This window comes from Ovis aries, chromosome 1 (genome assembly GCF_016772045.2).
Source record: "Ovis aries strain OAR_USU_Benz2616 breed Rambouillet chromosome 1, ARS-UI_Ramb_v3.0, whole genome shotgun sequence".
Classification (NCBI taxonomy): Eukaryota; Metazoa; Chordata; class Mammalia; order Artiodactyla; family Bovidae; genus Ovis; species Ovis aries.
The window spans coordinates 27,455,455-27,478,842 of NC_056054.1; the positions used below are offsets into that span (position 1 = coordinate 27,455,455).

Below are 23,388 nucleotides of genomic sequence, written 5' to 3' on the forward strand. Positions count from 1 at the left end.
TTTAAAGTACAGCTCAACTCAGAGAGGGCTTCCCTGATAGCTCAGTTGGCAAAGAATCCACGTGCAATGCAGAAGACCCGGGTTCGATTCCTGGGTTGGGAAGTTCTGCTGGAGAAGGGATAGGCTACCCACTCCAGTATTCTTGGGCTTCCCTGGTGGCTCAGCTGGTAAAGAATCAGCCTGCAATGTGGGAGACCTGGGTTCGATCCCTGGGTTGGGAAGATCCCCTGAAAAAGGGAAAGGCTACCCACTCCAATATTCTGGCCTGGAGAATTCCATGGACTGTACAGTCCATGGGGTTGCAAAGAGTTGGACACGACTGAGTGACTTTCACTTTCACTTTCAACTCAGAGAAAGCTTCTTGTATTTGCTACCTTCTTTCACAGCCTGCTGTAAGGAGAAAGCCTATTTTGAGATCAGTTCAGTTCAGTCGCTCAGTCATGTCCTGCTCTTTGCAACCCCGTGGACTGCAGCACATCAGGCTTCCCTGTCCATCACCAACTTCCAGAGCTTACTAAAACTCATTTCCATCGAGTTGGTGATGCCATCCAATTATCTCATCCTCTGTCATCCCCTTCTCCTCCCACCTTCAATCTTTTCCAGCATCACGGTCTTTTCCAGTGAATCAGTTCTTCACATCAGGTGGCCAAAGTGTTGGAGTTTCAGCTTCAGCATCATTCCTTCCAATGAATATTCAGGACTGATATCCTTTACGACTGACTGGTTTTATCTCCTTTCAGTCCAAGGGACTCTCAAGAGTCTTCTCCAACACCACAGTTCAAAAGCATCAATTCTTCAGCATTCAGTTTCCTTTATAGTCCAATTCCGATATCTGTACATGACTACTGGAAAAAACCCATAGCTTTGACTAGATGGATCTTTGTTGCCAATATGCTTTTTTTTTTTTTTAATATTCTGTCTAGGTTGGTCATAGCTTTTCTTCCAAGAAGCAAGTACCTTTTAATTTCATGGCTGCAGTCACCATCTGCAGTGATTTTGGAGCCTAAGTAAATAAAGTCTGTCACTGTTTCCATTGTTTCCCCATCTATTTGCCATGAAGTGATGGGACTGGATGCCATGATCCTCGTTTTTGAATACTGAGTTTCAAGCTAGCTTTTTCACTCTCCTCTTTCACTTTCATCAAGAGGCTCTTTAGTTCCTCTTTGTTTTCTGCCATAAGAGTGGTGTCATCTGCGTATCTGAGGTTATTGATATTTCTCCTGGCAATCTTGATTCCAGCTTGTGCTTCTTCCAGCCCAGCGTTCCTCATGATGTACTCTGCATATAAATTAAATAAGCAGGATGACAATATACAGCCTTGACGTACTCCTTTCCCAATTTGGAGCCAGTCTGTTGTTCCATATCCAATTCTAACTGTTGCTTCTTGACCTGCTTACAGATTTCTCAGGAGGTGGGTCAGGTGGTCTGGTATTCCTCTTTCTTGAAGAATTTTTCACAGTCTTTTGTGATCCACACAGTAAATGGCTTGGCATAGTCAATAAAGCAGAAGTAGATGTTTTTCTGGAACTCTTGCTTTATCAATGATCCAGCGGAGGTTGGCAATTTGATCTCTGGTTCCTCTGCCTTTTCTAAATCCAGCTTGAACATCTGGAATTTCATGGTTCATGTACTGTTGAAGCCTGGCTTGGAGAATTTTGAGCATTACTTTGCTGGTGTGTGAGATGTATGCAATTGTGTGGTAGTTTGGGCATTCTTTAGTATTGCCTTTCTTTGGGATTGGAATGAAAACTGTCCTTTTCCAGTCCTGTGGCCACTGATGAGTTTTCCAAATTTGCTGGCATAGTGAATGCAGCACTTTCACAGCATTATCTTGTAGGATTGAGATAGCTCAATTGGAATTCCATCACCTCCACTAGCTTTGTTTGTAGTAATGCTTACTAAGGCCCACTTGACTTCACATTCCAGGTTGTCTGGCTCTAGGTGAGTGATCATACCATTGTGATTATCTGGGTTGTGAAGATCTTTCTTGTATAGTTCTTCTGTGTATTCTTGCCACCTCTTCTTAATATCTTCTGCTTTTGTTAGGTCCACACCATTTCTGTCCTTTATTGTGCCCTGCTTTGCAAGAAATGTTCCCTTGGTATCTCTAATTTTCTTGAAGAGATCTCTAGTCTTTCCCATTCTATTATTTTCCTCTATTTCTTTGCACCTATCACTGAGGAAGGCTTTCTTATCTCTCCTTAAGCAGATTGCAAAAGTCTTAACGAAACCATGGATTTTCTGGTATCTCCTATTCTTTCGTTTCCCATTTTTCAAAAGGATTTCAGGACCGATTATTTGAGAGAGAACAGAGTTGGAGCTAGTTAGGCCTAGAGTAAAATCTTTATTGTATTAGCTTAGAAATAACCTTGTGGACTCCTCAGAAGTCACCAGAAAATACCTTGTTTGTTTGCAAAGGCAAACCTGAAATTCTTTGCAATAAGAACTTTTGGGGAGAGACCCATAGAGTCTAAGCAGTGATTGGCAGCTTTTAAATTCTTGCCAGATGTTCAATCTTCAGATGGGAAGCATGTGTAATTTTTAACTACAGATATTACTAGGCCAGTCCAGTGACCAGCAAGCATCCTCTCCCTGCCTGTCTTTCCACACTGTAAGAACCCCTACTCTGAAATCCTAGGATTGAAGTGAACAGGATATCAGTAACTATTTTACCTCCTCTTAGTCCCACTTCAGATGGTGCGGCCGCAGCAGTTTTGGCTAGTGAAGCATTTGTGCAGAAGCATGACCTGAAATCCAAAGCTGTGGAAATTTTGGCTCAAGAGATGGTGACTGATATGCCAAGCTCATTTGAAGACAAAAGCGTTATTAAAATGGTGTGTCTGAGGTTCTGTTTTGTTAATCAGTTGAGAAATTTCTTTTTAAATGTTTAAAGTGACATCATGTCATCAGCTCTGAAAGTTTATTTACTTGAAAAAAATTGGTCTAGAAAATTTAGTATTGTAACCCATCATTTAAGAATCTAAGGGAAAATCACTTATGAGAACATATGCACTTTTAACTAACTAGTGTTCTATTTTTTAAAATTTTGGAATGATTAAATATGCCCAGAACCCCAGTGTTATAGAATTAAAAAAACAAACAAACAAAAAAACCAAGGATGGTTTGAGGAACTTTTTGACCCTTAGCACTTTAAAAATTCTGACTGCAGATTGAGTACAAAATGGAGGAAATAAAAAAAATGAGAATTCTGACCTAGAACTCTAGGTTGAATATTTGAAGATATATACACATAAAATATGCATTATGGACACACATGTATGTAGGTAAGCATAGGGTTTACATTAGAGTTTATAAAATGACTTTATAGTAATGCTTTGAATTTTAAAATGTTTCTATAAATTCCCCAAGATAGGGTGTGGTAGAGGTAGAACTTAGGTTTTTCCAATTGCAATACATTTTCCATTGTATCACAATTTTATTGGTTGGAAAAGAGTTGAGTTTGCATGTTAAAGGGTGTTAAGAGCATGAATATTGGAAAAATGATTTGAATCCTACGTGATCTTCTATTGATAAAAGAGGATTGTTTATTTTCATGTAGAAATTCACCTATATTTTTCAGTGAATCATAATAGTCTCTTGATAAACCTCTTCAATTTGCCACAGCTGTATATTGTGGTTGACAGAGTTTTGTAACAGCATTGGATATGGCATGAGGAATTATAAATCCTTTTTGTATATCTGATTGAAAATTCTATTCTTTATAGTACAGAATTTAATGTGTATGTCCATTGTCTCTCCTGGATATTTTATTTGGACTTTCTGTATAATATAGAATTAACTGAGATTTCAACATTTATGGAAAATCCTTACCTGTAAAGGTTATACGTATATTAATCTTTTATAATCCTTACATGAAAGTCCCAGTTTTGATACCTTTAATGTGTTTATATATGATTTTGGTTTTAGGTTGGTTTTGATATGAGTAAAGAAGCTGCCAGAAGGTGCTATGAGAAATCTGGCCTGAGACCAAGTGATATTGACGTAATAGAACTTCATGATTGCTTTTCTACCAATGAACTTCTTACTTACGAAGCACTGGAACTGTGTCCAGAAGGTAATATCTCTGATGAAATGCAGATTAATTTACTACGTTTCACTGAGAAAATTTCACTTTCATCATCGAAACAAAATAATTCACTAATTGCTTTCCCTTCTGTGTTGCCTCTGCCACACTGTGCTAAGTGAATGTAAGCTCTCTTAATGCTGGACTTTTAGAATTGTAGTTTTGGACAGTACCAAACGAGATGACAGAATACATAAATGATTTAATTTATGTAAATCAAGGGTACTTGTAATACACTATTAAGTTAAGAAAAAAAAGATAGAAAAATCACTTATGTAGTTATAGGTATTTCAGATGTGTTTGAACAAAGACCTGCAGAAGGGAAAATGAGAAGGCTAGTTGGTGGGATCTGGAGATTTTTTTTCTTTTCGTTGCTTAAGTGGTTGTACCGGTTTCTACTAGCAGTATGTGAGATTTTACTTGCTTCATCTTCTTATCAACACTTGATGTGGTTAGTTTTTAAAATCTGAACCATTCAAGAGACTATATACTGATGTTTTAATTTTCATTTTAATTTGCTTATTCCTGATAACTAATGATGTTGAGCATCTTTTCTTGTGTTTGTTGATATTTCATGTATCTTTTGTGAAGTGTTTGTTCAGATCTTTTGCCCTTTGATTATTGGGTTAGTTTTCTTCTTTATTATGTTGTAAAATTTATATAAATGTATATTCTGGATACAAGTAATGTGTCTGATATATGTGGGCTGTGAACTTTTTCTCCCAGTCTGTGGCTTGTCTATTGTTTTATTTTTTATTTTTGGCTGTTCTAGGTCTTTATTACTGCACTGGGTGCCTTTTTGTTTTATTAATGATGTCTCTTGCAGGACAAATTTTAAAAGTTTTGATTATCAGTTACGTATATTTTAATCAATTTTAAAAGATTTATTTGTTTTTTAATTGAAGGATAATTGCTTTATATAATTTTATTGTTTTGTCAAACATCAACATGAATCAGCCATAGGTGTACATATATCTCCTCCCTCTTGAACCTCCCTCCCATCTCCCTCCTCATCCCACCCCTCTGGGTTGATACAGAGTCCCTATTTGAGTTCCCTGAGACATATAGCAAATTCTCATGGGCTATCTATTTTACATATGGTAAGGTAAGTTTCCATGTTACTCTCTCCATGCATCTCACCCTCTCCTCCCCTCTCCCTATGTTGATAAATCTGTTCTATTCTCTATGTCTCTTTTTCCATTGCTGCCTTACAGATAAATTCAGTGGTACCATCTTTCTAGATTCCACATATATGCGTTATTATATAATATTTATCTTTCTCTTTCTGAATTACTTCACTCTGTATAATAGGCTCTAGGTTCATCCACCAATTAGAACGGACTCAAATGCATTCCTTTTTACGGCTGAGTAATATTCCATTGTGTATATGTACCACAACTTCTTTATCCATTCATCTGTTGATGGACATCTAGGTTGCTTCTGTGTTCTAGTTATAATAAATAGTACTGCAGTGAACATTGGATACCTGTGTCTTTTTCAATTTTGATTTCTTCTGGGTATATGCCTAGGAGTGGGATTGCTGGGTCATATGGTGGTTTTATTCCTAGTTTTTTAAGGAATCTCCATACCATCTTCCAAAGTGACTGTATCAGTTTATATTCCCACCAACAATGTAAGAGGGTTCCCTTTTCTCCACACTCTCTTCAGCATTTATTGTTTGTAGACTTTTTGATGATGGCCATTCTATCTGGTCGGAGAAGGCAATGGCACCCCACTCCAGTACTCCTGCCTGGAAAATCCCATGGACGGAGGAGCCTGGAGGCCTGCAGTCCATGGGGTCACTGAGGGTCGTCCATGACTGAGCGATTTCACTTTCACTTTCATGCATTAGAGAAGGAAATGGCAACCCACTCCAGTACTCTTGCCTGGAGAATCCCAGGGATGGGGGAGCCTAGTGGGCTGCTGTCTCTGGGGTCGCACAGAGTCAGACACGACTGAAGCGACTTAGCAGCATTCCATCTGGTGTGAGGTGATATCCCATTGTAGTTTTGATTTACATTTCGCAAATAATGAGTGATGTTGAGCATCTTTTCATGTATTTGTTAGCCATCTGTATGTCTTCTTTGGAGAAATGTCTGTTTAGGTCTTTCCCCACTTTTCAATTAGGTTGTTTGTTTTCCTGGTATTGAGTTGTATGAGCTGGTTATATACTTTAAAAATTAATCCTTTGTCAGTTGTTTCATTTGCTATTATTTTCTCCCATTCTGAGAGTTGTCTTCTTATCTTGTTTATAGTTTCCTTTGTTGTCCAAAAGCTTTTAAGTTTAATTAGGTCTCACTTGTGTACTTTTGTTTTTATTTCCATTACTCTAGGAGGTGGGTCATAGAGGATCTTGCTTTGATTTATATCAAGTGTTCTGCCTATGTTTTCCTCTAAGAGCTTTATAGTTTCTGGTCTTACATTCAGGTCTTTAATCCATTTTGAGTTTATCTTTGTGTATAGTGTTAGAAGTGTTCTAATATCATTCTTTTTCATGTAGCTATCCAGTTTTCCCAGCACCAGTTATTGAAAAGGCTGTCTTTGCCCCATTGTATATTCTTGCCTCCTTTGTAAAAAACAAGGTGCTGATAGGTGCATGGGTTTATTTCTGGGATTTCTATCTTGTTCCCTTGGTCTATATTTCTGTTTTTGTGCCAGTACCATACTGTCTTGATGCCTGTAGCTTTGTAGTATAATCTGAAGTCAGGAAGGTTGATTCCTCCAGCTCCATTCTTCTTTCTCAAGATTGCTTTGGCTATTTGGGATCTTTTGTGTTTCCATATGAATTGTGAAATTTTTTGTTCTAGCTCTGAAAAATGCCATTGGTAATTTGATAGGGATCACATTGAATCTATAGATTGCGTAGTATAGTCATTTTCCCAAGACTGATTCTTCATACCCAGAAATGTGGAAATCTCTCCATCTGTTTATGTCACCTTTGATTTCTTTCATCAGTGTCTTATAATTTTCTGTGTATAGTTCTTTTGTCTCCTTAGGTATGTTTATTCCTAGATATTTTATTCTTTTGTTGCAATGGTGAAAGGGATTGATTCCTTAATTTCTCTTTCTTATTTTTCATTGTTAGTATATGGGAATGCAAGTAATTTCTGTGTATTGATTTTGTATCCTGTGACTTTGCTAAATTCACTTTAATCAATTTTTTAAAGGTTCAGGCTTTTTATATTCTAAGAAACTTGTCTACCCCAAGATTGTAAAGATTGTCTTCAGTTTTTATTCTAGGGTTTCTATAGTTTTCAATTTTACTTTGAAGTATATGATCTATTTTGAGTCAGTTCTTATGTTTGGTATAAGATAAAGGTTGGAAGGAATGATGCTAAAGCTGAAACTCCAGTACTTTGGCCACCTCATGCGAAGAGTTGACTCATTGGAAAAGACTCTGATGCTGGGAGGGATTAGGGGCAGGAGGAGAAGGGGACGACAGAGGATGAGATGGCTGGATGGCATCACTGACTCGATGGACGTGAGTCTGAGTGAACTCCGGGAGTTGGTAATGGACAGGGAGGCCTGGCGTGCTGCGATTCATGGGGTTGCAAAGAGTTGGACATGACTGAGCGACTGAACTGAACTGAACTGAAAGGTTGATACTGTTCTTTTTATTCCTATACTCATATTCAGCACCATTTATTGGAATGACTTTCTCTCCATTGAATTGCTTTATCACCTTTGTCAAAAATTGCCATATGCATGAGGATCCATTTTTGGATTCTATCTTCTGTTCCATTGATCTCCATGCTTATCTTTCACCAATATAAAATTATTTTTGGCTACTGTGTTTATTCTACTCTACTCTATTAGATAGGATAAATTCTCCACCTTTGTTCTTTTTAGAAATTATTTTGCTTATATTAGGTCCTTTGCATCACCATGTACATCTCAGAATTAATTTGTCAATTTCTATAAAGTAAAAAGCTTGCTGGAATTTTCATTGTGATTTTATTGAGTCTTGCATCTGGTCCCATCACTTCATGGCAAATAGATGGGAAACAATGGAAACAGTGGATTTTCTTGGGCTCCAAAATCACTGCACATGGTGACTGCAGCCATGAATTTAAAAGATGCTTGCTCCTTTGAAGAAAAGCTATGACCAACCTAGACAGCATATTAAAAAGCAGAGATATTACTTTGCCAACAAAGGTCTGTCTAGTCAAAGCTATGGTTTTTCCAGTAGTCATGTATGGATGTGACAGCTGGACAATAAAAAAGGCTGAGTGCCAAAGAAATGATGCTTTTGAACTGTGGTGTTAGAGAAGACTCTTGAGATTCCTTGGACTGCAAGGAGATCCAACCAGTCCATCCTAAAGGAAGTCAGTCCTGAATATTCATTAAAAGGACTGATGCTGAAGGTCCAACACCTTGATTACATGCAAAGAACTGACTCCTTGGAAAAGATCTTGATGCTGGGGAAGACTGAAGGCAGGAGGATAAGGGGACAACAGAGGATGAGATGGCTAGATGGCATCACTGACTTGATGGACATGAGTCTGAGCAAGCTCTGGGAGTGGGTGATAGACAGGGAAGCCTGGTGTACTGCAGTCCATGGGGTCACAAAGAGTCAGACACGACTGAGCAACTAAACTGAACTGAGCTAGATTCATTTAGAGAGAATTGTCATCTTAACAATGTTAACTCTTCTAAACCATTATATGTGTATATCTCCTTTAGCTTCTAACAGGATGCTTCTTGTTTTCAATATAGGTCTTTTGTTAGGTTTATTCCTTGGAATTAAAATTCCAATGATTTTTGGTGTAATTTTAACCTTCATTTTCCAATATTTGCTGATAGTATGAAAGAATGCAATTGATTTTTAAAAAGCTTGAAAATTGTGACTTTGCTAAATCCACTTATTCTAGTAGTTATTTTCCAGATTATGAGTGATTTTTCTATGTAAACAATCATGCCATTTGACAGTTTACATCTTCCTTTCTGATATTTTTATTTTTTCTTACCTTATTGCAATGACTGTGAGCTTTAGTATCATAATGAATAAAAGTAGTGAAAGTGGGCATCCTTACCTTGTTCCTGATCTCAGGGGATACAATTTAATCTTTCACCATTATGTATGTTAGCCACAGTTTTTTTTTGTTGTTGTTTTGTTTTTGTTTTTGGCTGTTGTTGATGCCATTTATCATGCTGAGAAAGTTACCTACTGTTCTTAGTTTGCTGAGTTTTGTTTTTTTTTTTTTTAATCATGAAGGGGTGTTGGATCTAAAAAATTCTTCTACATCTATTAAAATGATCATATAGTTTTTTTCCTTTATTTTGTTGATGTGAATTACATTGATTTCAAATGTTAAATTAACCTTGTGTTTCTGGGATTAATCTTACTTGGTCATATTATTTAACCTTTTAATATATTGTTAGATTCAGTTGAGCATTTTGTGAATAGTATTTGCTTATATATTCATGAAGTATATTTTTCTATAGTTTTCTTCTTTTCTAAGTTGTTTTATGCTGATCTCTGAAAATAAATTGAGCAGTGATTGCTCATTCTGTATTTTCTAAAATTGTTAGTATAAGATTAATGTTAGTTCTTCCTTGACTATTTTGTAGAATTTACTGGTATAATCAAGTTGTTTAAAGTTTTCTTTGGCAGTATGTTTTCAACAAATTAATATTTATTAATAGAGACAGGAATATTTATATTTTTTATTTCTTCCTGTGTCTATTAATTTGGCAAGATACATTTTTTCAAAAAAGCTGTTATTACTTAAGTAGTCAGATTTGTCAGCTGAAGTTGTTCAGAGTGTTCTGTTTTTATCCTTTTAATTTCTATAGAATCCATGCTTACTTTTTTTTATTCCTGATGTTGATGGTTTTTGTTCTTTCTCCTTTTTTACCTTCATCTGCCTACCTAGAGGTTTGCCACTTTTGTTGAGCTTTAGAAAGATTTGGCTTTTGACTTTGTCATTGTCTTTTTTCCCCCTCTATTTCACTGATCTCTGCTTTTCATTATTTCTCTCCTTTAATTTACTTTGGGTTTATTTTGACTTTTTAAAGTTTCTTATGACAGATAATTTATTTTAGATCTTTCTCCATTTCTAATGTAGTATGTAAAGCTGTGTGTTTTTCTGTGAGCATTATGTTAGCTGCATTCCACAGATATTTTAAAATTTTTATTTATTTTAATTGGAGGCTAATTACAATATTGTAGTGGTTTTTGCCATACATTGACATGAATCAATCATAAGTGTACATGTGTCCTCCATCCTGAACCTCTCCCACCTCCCTCCACATCCCATCCCTCAGGGTCATCCCAACGCCCCAGCCCTGAGTGCCCTGTCTCATGCATTGAACCTGAACTGGCAATCCAGTTCACATATAGTAATATACATGTTTCAATGCTTTTCTCTCAAATCATCCCACCCTCGCCTTCTCCCACAGAATCCAAAAGTCTGTTCTTTACATCTGTGTCTCTTGCTGTCTCACATATAGGGTCATCATTACCATCTTTCTAACTTGCACATATATGTGTTAATATACTGTATTGGTGTTTTTCTTTCTGACTTACTTCACTTTGTATAATAGGCTTCAGTTTCATCCACCTCATTAGAACTGATTCAAATGCTTTCTTTTTAATAGCTGAGTAATAGTTCATCTTGTATATGTACCACAGCTTTCTTATCCATTCATCTGCTGATGGACATCTAGGTTGCTTCCACGTCCTAGCTATTGTAAACAGTGATGCAAGGAACGTTGAGGTACACGTGTCTCTTTCAATTCTGGTTTCCTTGGTGTGTATGCCCAGCAATGGGATTGCTGGGTTGTGTGGTAGTACTATTTCCAGTTTTTTAGGGAATCTCCACACTGTTCTCTGTAGTGGCTACACTAGTTTGCATTCCCACCGACAGTGTATGAGGGTTCCCTTTTCTCCAGACCCTCTCCAGCATTTGTTGTTTCTACAAAAAGTCCACAGGTTTTTAATATCCATTGTCATTTAGTTCAAAATATTTAAAATGTCTGTTTAATGTCTAATTTTGTCTTTGACCTGTTAAACTATTTAGAGATGAGTTGTTTAGTATCTAAGGATTTTGAATTTTCATAGGTATCTTATTGCTTTCTATTGTAATTTTGTCGTAGTCAGAGATTATGTTTGATTTGTTTTTGATCCTTTTAAACTAATTGAAATTTATTTTATGGCTCAGCACATGGTATATATTGGTGAACTTACATGTACTTGAAAAATAATGGTGATTTCGAGATTGTTAGATGTAGTGTTCGATATATGTCAGTTAAATCAAGATGATTGATAGAACTTTTCAGATCTTCTATGTCTCCACTAATTTATTAGACATGCTGTATCACCCGCTGAGAGAGGAGTGTTAGAATCTCATACTATAGTTGTACTACAGTTGTGGAGCTATCTCTTTTTAAAATTTTATCAATTTTTGCTTTTTTTATTTTAAGGCTCTGTTATTTATGGTTTTTACGTCTTCCTGATGAGTTGTTTGTTTGTTTTTTTCCATTATCAAGTATTCTACTTTACCTCTGGTTATATTCTTTGTCAAGAAGTCTCTTTTATCTGACTAACATAGCCATGCCAGCCTTCTTATGCAGCAACCAGAGAAAAAGCTGTGCAGCAACAAAGACCCAGCACAACCAAAAATAAATATATAAATAAATGATTGTGTGTATGTTAGTTACTTAGTCATGTCCGACTCTTTGTGACCCCATGGACTCTGGCCTACTAGGCTCCTCTCTCCATGGAATTCTCCAGGCAAGAATACTGGAGTGGGTTGCTGTTTCCTTCTCCAGGGAATCTGCCCAACCCAGGGATCAAACCCGGGTTTCCTGCTCTGGGCAGATTCTTTACGGTCTGAACTACCATCAAAAGCTATTAGATGCCTCTGGTAGCATCACCACAGCCATTATCATCATTATTTGGACACATTTCACCTCTCATTACCAGAAATATCATCTGGAAGAATATTTTATACGATGCATACATTATTGTTTACTCCTTAACCACCTGGATGAATGACCACAGAATTGATAAGAATGTTGAGGCTGCCAAGCATGTGATATAATTTTTTTTTCTTTAAGCTTACATTATGCTTAACAGTGTTTTCAGCCTTTTTTTTTTCATGAAAGTGCTCTTTTTTTTCTCTCTCTCTCTCCCCTCTTCACACTGATGTTTACTAAGAATATTTATATAGCATGTAATGTACAGTTGAAAATGGAAATGAATACATTTTGGCAAAATTATGAATTTTTAAACCTAGTATTATTTTATTGTATCTATTTCAGTGTTTTTCTTATGGTTCTCTGAATCTCTGTTATATTAAGAGCAATTTTGGAAGCAGAGAGCTCTTAGGAACTAATAGGAGCTTAGTTTCATGCAAGAAATGTTCTGAAAATATAAGCCTTTATTACCCAATATTTATTACCTCACTTTTAGAAGTGCTTATGTCAATTTGATGTTAGTATGAGCCATCAAGAACTGTTTGGTCCAAGAAATTCATGGCTATCCATAAGTTAAAAAAAACAAAAAAGGATATCATTTATCCCAATGTTATTTCTTACATTTATGAATATTATTTTTCCTTCTATAGGTCAAGGTGGAAAACTGGTTGAAAGAGGAGATAATACTTATGGAGGAAAGTGGGTCGTAAATCCTAGTGGTGGATTAATTTCAAAGGGGCACCCACTTGGAGCTACAGGTAATGATACACATAGATTTCATAATTTTTAAATCATTTTTGGCATAAGTGTGAATGATTTGGTCATTGATGTAAGTGAATGATTTTATTCTCTGAGTTTGGTATGCAGTGTTTTAAATGACTATTTAACTATGATATTTTCAATTTTTGTTAAGTATAGTATAGTTCAAAAATCTTGATTAATTGTTGAGAATTTGAATTAGTTGAAACTCTGAGTTCAACAAAAAGCATTTTTAAAATTTGATTATTGTAAAATAGATGTACAACTTAATTAACAAGATGTTTCCAAATAGGGATGCTGCCAGATCTGCTAGATAGGATCATGTGAAATAGCACATTATTTACGTATAGTTGCATATGTGGTGGGTGTTGTATAGAAATTTTTTTCTCTTTAGAGAACTGGTCTAAAAGTTATGAGAATTTTACTGTGGATCTACTGCTACCTGGCCATGTGACTTTTTTGAATTATTTTCAATTATTAATGATTAGTCAGTCACGCTGACTCTTAGTTTCCTTAACTGTGAAATGAAGAAATTGTACAAAGTGGTTTCCAAAATAGCGTAGCACTAAAATTCTGAGATTTATTTTATGAAGACAGGTAGGTTTAGTATTTTTTTATATTGTCTTATGTATTAAGTAAAATTGTATAAATTATCAGAAATTCCAAAATAGAGAAGAATTGGAATTTATAGTATATTTATTTCAGCAATTGATTTTGGTTTATTTCTATTTATCACTCAAATTAGGTAATCTTATAAACTAGTAGCAAAAATGAGTATGCATAGATAGAGTGTAAGAGAGAAATAGGTAGAAAGGCACATACAATTGTAGTATAATGTGCCACTTACTCTTCGTTTTCTATTCTTTCTGTTTTTGCTTCTTTTCTCTCTTTGATACTATCTTGTTATTAACTGAATATTTTTTAGTATTTTATTTTCTCTCTTCTATTGAATTGTTTCCTTTTCTCATTTTTTTGGTGTTTGCTCTAGGATTTACAACATGCATCTTTAATTTACCATGGTCTACCTTCAAATAATGTCATAAAATATCACTTATAGGAATTTTTCTAATAGCATATTTCCATATACCCTGATACTCTGTGCTACTATTGTCATACATTTACTTCTGAATGTATTATAAACCCCACACTATACTATTACTATTATTATTGCTTTAAATAGTTTAATATGTTTAAAATATCTTTAAAAGTAATCTAAAAACAAGGTGAACAAGAGTGATGTTACTAAGAGTGGCAGAATAACAACACCTGAAAATACTCTCTGTTACAAAATTACCAAGAACATTTGCAAAAATTGTCAAGATCAACTTTTTCAGTTGATTAATTAACCAAAGGCTTACAATAATCTGGAGCAACATTTATTAAAAAGAAGTCAACAGCTCTATCTCTGTAAGAACAACAAGCTTTGTGGCACTTTTTACTTGCTCTGATATCAGTCCTTTTCTCCAGCTCCATGGTAGCCTTGCAAACAAGAGCCTGCAGTCATGGTGAAAACTAGCAGATTACCCAGCACTGAAAGTGAAGTCACTCAGTCATGTCCGACTCTTTGTGACCCCATGGACTGTAGCCTACCAAGCTCCTCTGTCCATGGGATTCTCCAGGCAAGAATACTGGAGTGGGTAGCCATTTCCTTCTCCAGGGGATCTTCCCGACCCAGGGATTGAACCTGGGTTTCCTGCATTGCAGGCAGACGCTTTAACCTCTGAGCCACCAGGGAAGCCTGGAGAAATCAAAATTGAGTTGAAGTTCTTTCAAATCCCCATGCTTAGAGGCTTGTCATTATTTGACCTGTCTGGAAGTTCTCTGGTAAACCATTCTCAAAAAGCTTGTCTTTGTGTAACCCAAAGAGAACATGCCCAGTGCAAACAGTATTTTCCTCAAAGTGATTTGTCAAAAACAATCAGCAACAACTGTTTAACAATGTAGTCACTTAAGATGTCAAAAACAGATGGAGCAAACAACAAATTAAGCACCCCCACTTCCCAAAAAAAAGCTTAAAAGGAAAAGCTGATGAATGAGTTGTCCATTTTGTTGTTGTTCAGTTGTGTCCAACTTTTTGTGACCCCATGGACTGCAGCATGCCAGGCTTCCCTGTACTTCACTATCTTTTGCAGTTTGCTCAGACTCATTTCCATTGACTCAATGATGCCATCCAACCATCTCATCTTCTGTTGCTCCCTTCTCTTCATGCCCTCAGTCTTTCCCAGCATCAGGGTCGTTTCCAGTGAGTCAGCACTTGGCATCAGGTGGCCAAAGTATTGGAGCCTCAGTTTCAGCATCAGTCCTTCCAATGAGTATTCATGATTGACTTCCTTTATGATTGATTGGTTTGATCTCCTTGCAGTCCAAGGGACTCTCAAGACTCTTCTCTAGTACCATAGTTTGAAACCATAAATTCTTTGGTACTCACCCTTCTTTATCATCCCATTCTCACATCCATACATGATTACTGGAAAAACCATAGCTTTGACTATACGGACCTTTGTTGGCAAAGTGATATCTCTACATTTTTTAAAATTTATTTTTTAATTGAAGGATAATTGCTTTACAGAATTTTGTTGTTTTCTGTCAAACCTCAAGACAAATCAGCCATAGGTATACATATATCCCCTCCCTATTGAACCTCTCTCCCATATCCCTTCCCATCTCACCCCTATAGGTTGATATAGAGCCCCTGTTTGAGTTTCCTGAGCCATACAGCAAATTCCCATTGGCTATCTTTTTTACATATGGTAGTGTAAGTTTCTATGTTACTCTTTCCATACATCTCACCCTCTTCTCCCTTCTCCCCATGTCCATAAGTCTATTCTCTATGTCTGTTTCTCCATTGCTGCCCTGTAAATAAATTCTTCAGTACCATTTTTCTAGGTTCCTTATATGTGTGTTAGAATACAATATTTATCTTTCTCTTTCTGACTCACTTAACTCTGTATAATAGGTTCTGAGTTCCTCCACCTCATCAGAACTGACTCAAATGCATTCCTTTTTATGGCTGAGTAATATTGCATTGTGTATATCTACCACAACTTCTTTATCCATTCATGTGTTGATCGACATCTAGGTTGCTTCCATGTTCTAGCTATTGAAAATAGTGCTGCAATAAACAATGGGACACATGTGTCTTTTTCAACCCTGGTTTCCTCAGGGTATACGCCTAGGAGTGGGATTACTGGGTCATATGGTGGGTTTTATTCCTAGTTTTTTAAGGAATCTTCATACTGTCTTCCATAGTGACTATATCAATTTACATTCCCACCAACAGTGCGAGAGGGTTCCCTTTTCTCCATACCCTCTCCAGCATTTATTGTTTGTAGGCTTTTTGATGACGGCCATTCTGACTCATGTGAGGTGACATCTCATGACATCTCATTGTGGTTTTGATGTGCACTTCTCGAATAATGAGTGATATTGAGCATCTTTTATGTGTTTGTTAGCCATCTGTATGCCTTCTTTGGAGAAATGTCTATTTAGGTCTTTTGCCCACTTTTTGATTAGGTTGTTTGTTTTCCTGGTATTGAGTTGTATGAGCTGCTTGTATATTTTGAAAATTAATCCTTTATCCGTTGTTTCACTTGCTGTTATTTTCTCCCATTCCGAAGATTGTCTTTTCATCTTGCTTATAGTTTCCTTTGCTGTGCGAAAGCTTTTGAATTTAAGCAGGTCCCACTTGTTTACTTTTGTTTTTATTTCCATTACTCTAGGAGGTGGGTCATAGAGGATCTTGCTCTGATTTATGTTGAGTGTTCTGCCTATGTTTTCCTCTAAGGGTTTTATAATTTCTGTTCTTACATTTAGGTCTTTAATCCATTTTGAGTTTATCTTTGTGTATGGTGTTAGGAAGTGTTCTAATTTCATTCTTTTTCATGTAGCTGTCCAGTTTTCCCAGCACCATTTATTGAAGAGGCTATCTTTGCCCCATTGTATGTATATTCTTTCCTCCTTTGTGAAAAATAAGGTACCCATAGATGCATGGGTTTACTTCTGGGCTTTCTATTTTGTTCTATTGGTCTATATTTCTGTTTTTGTGCCAGTACCATACTGTCTTGATGACTGTAGCTTTGTAGTATAATCTGAAGTCAGGAAGGTTGATTCCTCCAGCTCCATTCTTCTTTCTCAAGATTGCTTTGGCTATTTGGGATCTTTTGTGTTTCCATATGAATTGTGAAATTTTTTGTTCTGGTTCTATGAAAAATGCATTGGTAGTTTGATAGGGATCACATTGAATCTGTAGCTTATGTTTGGTAGTATAGTCATTTTCACAATATTGATTCTTCCTACCCAGGAATGTGGAATATCTCTCCATCTGTTTATGTCACCTTTGATTTCTTTCATCAGTGTCTTATAATTTTCTGTGTATAGTTCTTTTGTCTCCTTAGGTAAGTTTATTCCTAGATATGTAATTTTTTTGTTTCAGTGGTGAATGGGATGGATACATTAATTTCTCTCTGATTTTTCATTGTTAGTATATAGAAATGCAAGTGATTTTTGTTTATTGATTGTGTATCCTGCAACTTTGCTAAATTCACTGATTAGCTCTAGTAATTTTCTGATACTATCTTTAGGATTTTCTATGTACAGTATCATGTCATTTGCAAACTGAGAGCTTTACTTCTTCTTTTCCGATATGGATTCCTTTTATTTGTTTTTATTCTCTGATTACTGTAGCTAGGACTTCCAGAACTATGTTGAATAATAGTGGTGAAAGTGAATACCCTTGTTTTGTTCCTGATCTTAGGGGGAATGCTTTCAGTCTCACCATTGAGAATAATGTTTGGTGTAGGCTTATCATATATATCCTCCCTGGTGGCTCAAATGGTAAAGCGTCTCCCTACAATGCAGGAGACCTGGGTTCGATCTCTGGGTTGGGAAGATCCTCTGGGGAAATAAATGGCAAGCCACTCCAGTACTCTTGCCTGGAAAATCCCATGGACGGAGGAGCATGGTAGGCTACAGTCCATGGGGCTGCAAAGAGTCGGACACAACTGAGCGACTTTGCTTTCACTTTTCACTTTATCACGTATAGCCTTTAATATGTTGAGGTAGGTTCCTTCTATGCCCATTTTTTGAAGAGTTTTAATCATAAATGGGTGCTGAATTAAAGGCTTTTTCTGCATCTATTGAGATAATCATATGGTTTTTAATCTTTCAATTTGTTAATATGGTGTATCACACTGATTGATTTGCGTATATTGAAGAATCCTTGCATTCCTGGAATAAACCCAACTTGATCATGGTGTATGAGCTTTTTGATGTGTTGCTGAATTCTGTTTGCTAAAATTTTGTTGAGGATTTTTACATCTATGTTCATCAGTGATACTGGCCTGTAGTTTTCTTTTTTGTGTTGTTTTTGGTTTGGTATCAGGGTGGCCATGTAGAATCAGTTTAGAAGTGTTCCTTCCTCTACAATTTTTTGAAGAGTTTTAGAAGGATAGCCATTAGCTCTTCTCTAAATGTTTAATAGATTTCTCCTGTGAAGCCATCTGGTCCTGGGCTTTTGTTTTTTGGGAGATTTTTTATCACAGCTTCAATTTCCGGGCTTGTAATTGGGTTGTTCATAATTTCTGTTTTTTCCTGGTTCAATATTGGAAGACTGAACTTTTCTAAGAATCTGTCCATTTCTTCCAGGTTATCCATTTTATTGCTGTATAGTTGTTTATAATAGTCTCTTATAATCCTTTGTATCTCTGCATTGTCTGTTGTAACCTCTCCTTTTTCATTTATAATTTTGTTGATGTGATACTTCCCTTTTTTCTTGATGAGTCTGGCCAAAGGTTTGTCAATTTTGTTTATCTTCTCAAAGAACCAGGTTTTAGTTTTATTACTCTTTACTCTTGTTTCTTTCATTTCTTTTTCATTTACTTCTGCTTGGATCTTTATGATTTCTTTTATTTTACTTATTTATTTATTTAGTTTTTTGTTCTTCTTTTTCCAGTTGTTTTAGTTGTCAAGTTATGCTATTTGATGCTTTTCCTTTTTCTTAAGGTAGGATTGTCTTGCTATCAACTTCCCTCCTAGAACTGCTTTTGCTGTATCCCATAGGTTTTGAGTAGTTGTGTTTTCATTGTCATTTGTTTCTAGAAATTTTTTGATTTCCATTTTAATTTTTTCAGTAACCTGTTAATTATTCAGACACGTGTTGTTTAATCTCCACATGTTTGTGTTTCTTATAGTTTTTTTTCTTGTAATTGATATCTAGTCTCATAGCACTGTGGTCGGAGAAGATGCTTGATATGATTTCAGTTTTGTTAACTTTACTGAGGTTTGTATTGTGATCCAAGATGTGGTCTATCCTGAAGAATGTTCCATGTGCACTTGAGAAGAAGGTGTATTCTTCTGCATTTGGATGCAATGTCCTGAAGAAATTAGTGATATCCATCTCATCTAATGTATCATTTAAGACTTGTGTTTCATTATTAATTATCTGTTTTGATGATTTGTCCGTTGGTGTGAGTGGAGTGTTAAAGCCTCCTATTATTGTGTTCCTGTCGATTTCTCCTCTTCTGTCTGTTAGTGTTTGTCTTATGTATTGAGATGCTCCTGTGTTGGGTGCATCTGTTCAGTTCAGCTCAGTCGCTCATTCATGTCTGAATTTTTGTGACCCCATGAATTGCAGCACGCCAGGCCTCCCTGTCCATCACCAACTCCCAGAGTTCACTCAAACTCACATCCATCGAGTCAGTGATGCCATCTAGCCATCTCATCCTCTGTCGTCCCCTTCTCCTCCTGCCCCCAATCCCTCCCAGCATCAGAATCTTTTCCAATGAGTCAACTCTTCGCATGAGGTGGCCAAAGTACTGGAGTTTCAGCTTTAGCATCATTCCTTCCAAGAACACCCAAGGCTGATCTCCTTTAGAATGGACCGGTTGGATCTCCTTGCAGTCCAAGGGACTCTCAAGAGTCTTCTCCAACACCACAGTTCAAAAGCATCATCTTCGGTGCTCAGCTTTCTTCACAGTCCAACTCTCACATCCATACATGACCACTGGAAAACCATAGCCTTGACTAGACGGACCTTTGTTGGCAAAGTAATATCTCTGCTTTTGAATATGCTATCTAGGTTGCTCATAACTTTTCTTCCAAGGAGTAAGCGTCTTTTAATTTCATGGCTGCAGTCACCATCTGTAGTGATTTTGGAGCCCCGCCAAAATAAAGTCTTTCACTGTTTCCGTTGTTTCCCCATCTATTTGCCATGAAGTGATGGGACTGAATGCCATGATCTTCGTTTTCTGAATGTTGAGCTTTAAGCCAACTTTTTCACTCTCCTCTTTCACTGTCATCAAGAGGCTTTTTAGTTCCTCTTCACTTTCTGCCGTAAGGTTGGTGTCATCTGCATATCTGAGGTTATTGATATTTCTTCTGGCAATCTTGATTCCAGCTTGTGTTTCTTCCAGCCCAACGTTTCTCCTGATGTATTCTGCATAGAAGTTAAATAAGCAGGGTGACAGTATACAGTCTTGACGTACTCCTTTTCCTATTTGGAACCAGTGTGTTGTTCCATGTCCAGTTCTAACTGTTGCTTCCTGACCTGCATATAGGTTTCTCAAGAGGCAGGTCAGGTGGTCTGGTATTCCCATCTCTTGAAGAATTTTCCACTGGAGAAGGGAATGGCAAACCACTTCAGTATTCTTGCTTTGAGAATCCCATGAACAGTATGAAAAGGCAAACTGATAGGATACTGAAAGAGGAACTCCCTAGGTCAGTAGGTGCCCAGTATGCTACTGGAGATCAATGGAGAAATAACTCCAGAAAGAATGAAGGGATGGAGCCAAAGAAAAAACAATAACTAACTGTGCACGTGATTGGGGATAGAAGCAAGGTCCGATGCTGTAAACAGCAATATTGCATAGGAACCTGGAATGTCAGGTCCATGAATCAAGGCAAACTGGAAGTGGTCAAACAGGAGATGGCAAGAGTGAACATTGACATTCTAGGAATCAGCGAACTAAAATGGACTGGAATGGGTGACTTTAACTCAGATGACCATTATGTCTACTACTGCGGGCAGGAATCCCTTAGAAGAAATGGAGTAGCCATCATGGTCAACAGAAGAATCCGAAATGCAGTACTTGGATGCAATCTCATAAATGACAGAATGATCTCTGTTCATTTCCAAGGCAAACCATTCAATATCACAGTAATCCAAGCCTATGCTCCAACCAGTAACGCCAAAGAAGCTGAAGTTGAATGGTTCTATGAAGACCTGCAAGACCTTTTAAAACTAACACCCAATAAAGATGTCCTTTTCATTATAGGGGAATAGAATGCAAAAGTAGGAAGTCAAGAAACACCTGGAGTGACAGTCAAATTTGGCCTTGGAATACGGAATGAAGCAGGGAAAAAGGCTAATAGAGTTTTGCCAAGAGAACACACTGGTCATAGCAAACACCCTTTTCCAGCAACACAAGAGAAGACTCTACACATGGACATCACCAGATGATCAACACTGAAATCAGATTGATTATATTGTTTGCAGCCAAAGATGGAGAAGCTCTAATACAGTCAGCAAAAACAAGACCAGGAGCTGACTGTGGCTCAGATCATGAACTCCTTATTGCCAAATTCAGACTTAAATTGAAGGAAGTAGGGAAAACCACTAGACCATTCAGGTATGACCTAAATCAAATCCCTTATGATTATACAGTGGAAGTGAGAAATAGATTTAAGGGACTAGATCTGATAGATACAGTGCATGATGAACTATGGACGGAGGTTTGTGACATTGTACAAGAGACAGGGATCAAGACCATCCCCATGGAAAAGAAATGCAAAAAAGCAAAATGGCTGTCTGGGGAGGCCTTACAAATAGCCGTGAAAAGAAGAGAGGCAAAAAGCAAAGGAGAAAAAGAAAGATATAAGCATCTGAATGCAGAGTTCCACAGAATAGCAAGAAGAGATAAGAAAGCCTTCCTCAGCGATCAGTGCAAAGAAATAGAGGAAAACAACAGAATGTGAAAGACTAGAAATCTCTTCAAAAAAATTGAGATACCAAGGGAACATTTCATGTAAAAATGGGCTCAATAAAAGACAGAAATGGTATGGACCTAACAGAATACATAGAAGAACTGTTCAAAAAAGATCTTCATGACCCAGATCATCACGATGGTGTGATCACTCACCTAGAGCCAGACATCCTGGAATGTGAAGTCAAGTGGGCCTTAGAAAGCATCACTATGAACAAAGCTAATGAAGTTGATGGAATTCCAGTTGAGCTATTTTAAATCCTGAAAAATGATGCTGTGAAAGTGCTGCACTCAATATGCCAGCACATTTGGAAAACTCAGCAGTGGCCACAGGACTGGAAGAGGTCAGTTTTCATTCCAATCCCAAAGAAAGGCAATGCCAAAGAATGCTCAAACTACTGCACAATTGCACTCATCTCACATGCTAGTAGAGTAATGGTCAAAATTCTCCAAGCCAGGCTTCAACAGTATGTGAACTGTGAACTTCCAGATGTTCAAACTGGTTTTAGAAAAGGCAGAGGAACCAGAGATCAAATTGCCAACATCTGCTGGATCATGGAAAAAGGAAGAGAGTTCCAGTAAAACATCTATTTCTGCTTTATTGACTATGCCAAAGCCTTTGACTGTGTGGATCACAATAAACTGTGGAAAATTCTGAAGGAGATGGGAATACCAGACCACCTGACCTGCCTCTTGAGAAACCTATATGCAGGTCAGGAAGCAACAGTTAGAACTGGACAGGGAACAACAGACTGATTCCAAATAGGAAAAGGAGTACGTCAAGGCTGAATACTGTCACCCTGCTTATTTAACTTCTATGCAGATTACATCATGAGAAATGCTGGGCTGGAAGAATCACAAGCTGGAGTCAAGATTGCCAGAAGGAATATCAATGAGCTCAGATATGCAGATGACACCACGCTTATGGCAGAAAGTGAAAAGACTCCGATGCTGGGAGGGTTTAGGGGCAGGAGGAGAAGGGGTTGATAGAGGATGAGATGGCTGGATGGCATCACTGACTTGATGGACATGTGTCTGAGTGAACTCCTGGAGTTGGTGATGGACAGGGAGGCCTGGCTTGCTGCAATTCATGGGGTCGCAAGGAGTCGGAGACGATTGAGCGACTGAACTGATCTGTCTAAGAAATCTTTTTCTAACCTTGGGTCAGAAAGATCTTTTCCTATGTTTTGTCCTAAAGGTTTTATCCTTTCTGCCTTACATTTAGATTTGTTACCCATTTTGAATTATTTTTTATGTGTTATACAAAGTATTAATTCGAGTTCATTTTTTACATAGTGATTTCCAGTTGTTGGAGTGCCATTTATTGGAAACTCTACTTTATCCATTGTACTGCCTTTGTCAAAGACCTACTGATTTAGTTCCTAAGTTGTGGGCATTATTTCTGGTTTCTCTTTTCTTTCCAGTTAACCAATTTGTCTATCTTTACTGGCTTTACATGAGTACCATACTGTTTTGATTACTGTACCTTCATAACAGTTCTTGAAATTAGGTAGCTTTAGCCCTCAACTTTATTCTTTTTCAGAGTTGCATGGCTATTTTAGCTTCTTTGCATTTCTACAGAAATTTGGAATCAGCTTGTTGATTTCTACAGAAAACCTTCCTGTAATTTTTTATTAGGGTTAAGTT

At 37.0% G+C, this 23,388-nt stretch overlaps 1 protein-coding gene across 2 annotated transcripts in view; it reads left to right on the forward strand.

Moving 5' to 3' along the window:
- LOC101117285 (sterol carrier protein 2) overlaps positions 1-23,388 on the forward strand; it is a 96,204-nt gene that overhangs the window by 41,540 nt on the left and 31,276 nt on the right. For both annotated transcript variants that reach the window (XM_004001988.6, XM_060409295.1), the window contains exons 9-11: positions 2,684-2,834; positions 3,928-4,075; positions 12,655-12,762. In XM_004001988.6, coding sequence (XP_004002037.3) covers positions 2,684-2,834; positions 3,928-4,075; positions 12,655-12,762 — 407 coding nt within the window. The remainder of the gene's footprint in view (positions 1-2,683; positions 2,835-3,927; positions 4,076-12,654; positions 12,763-23,388) is intronic.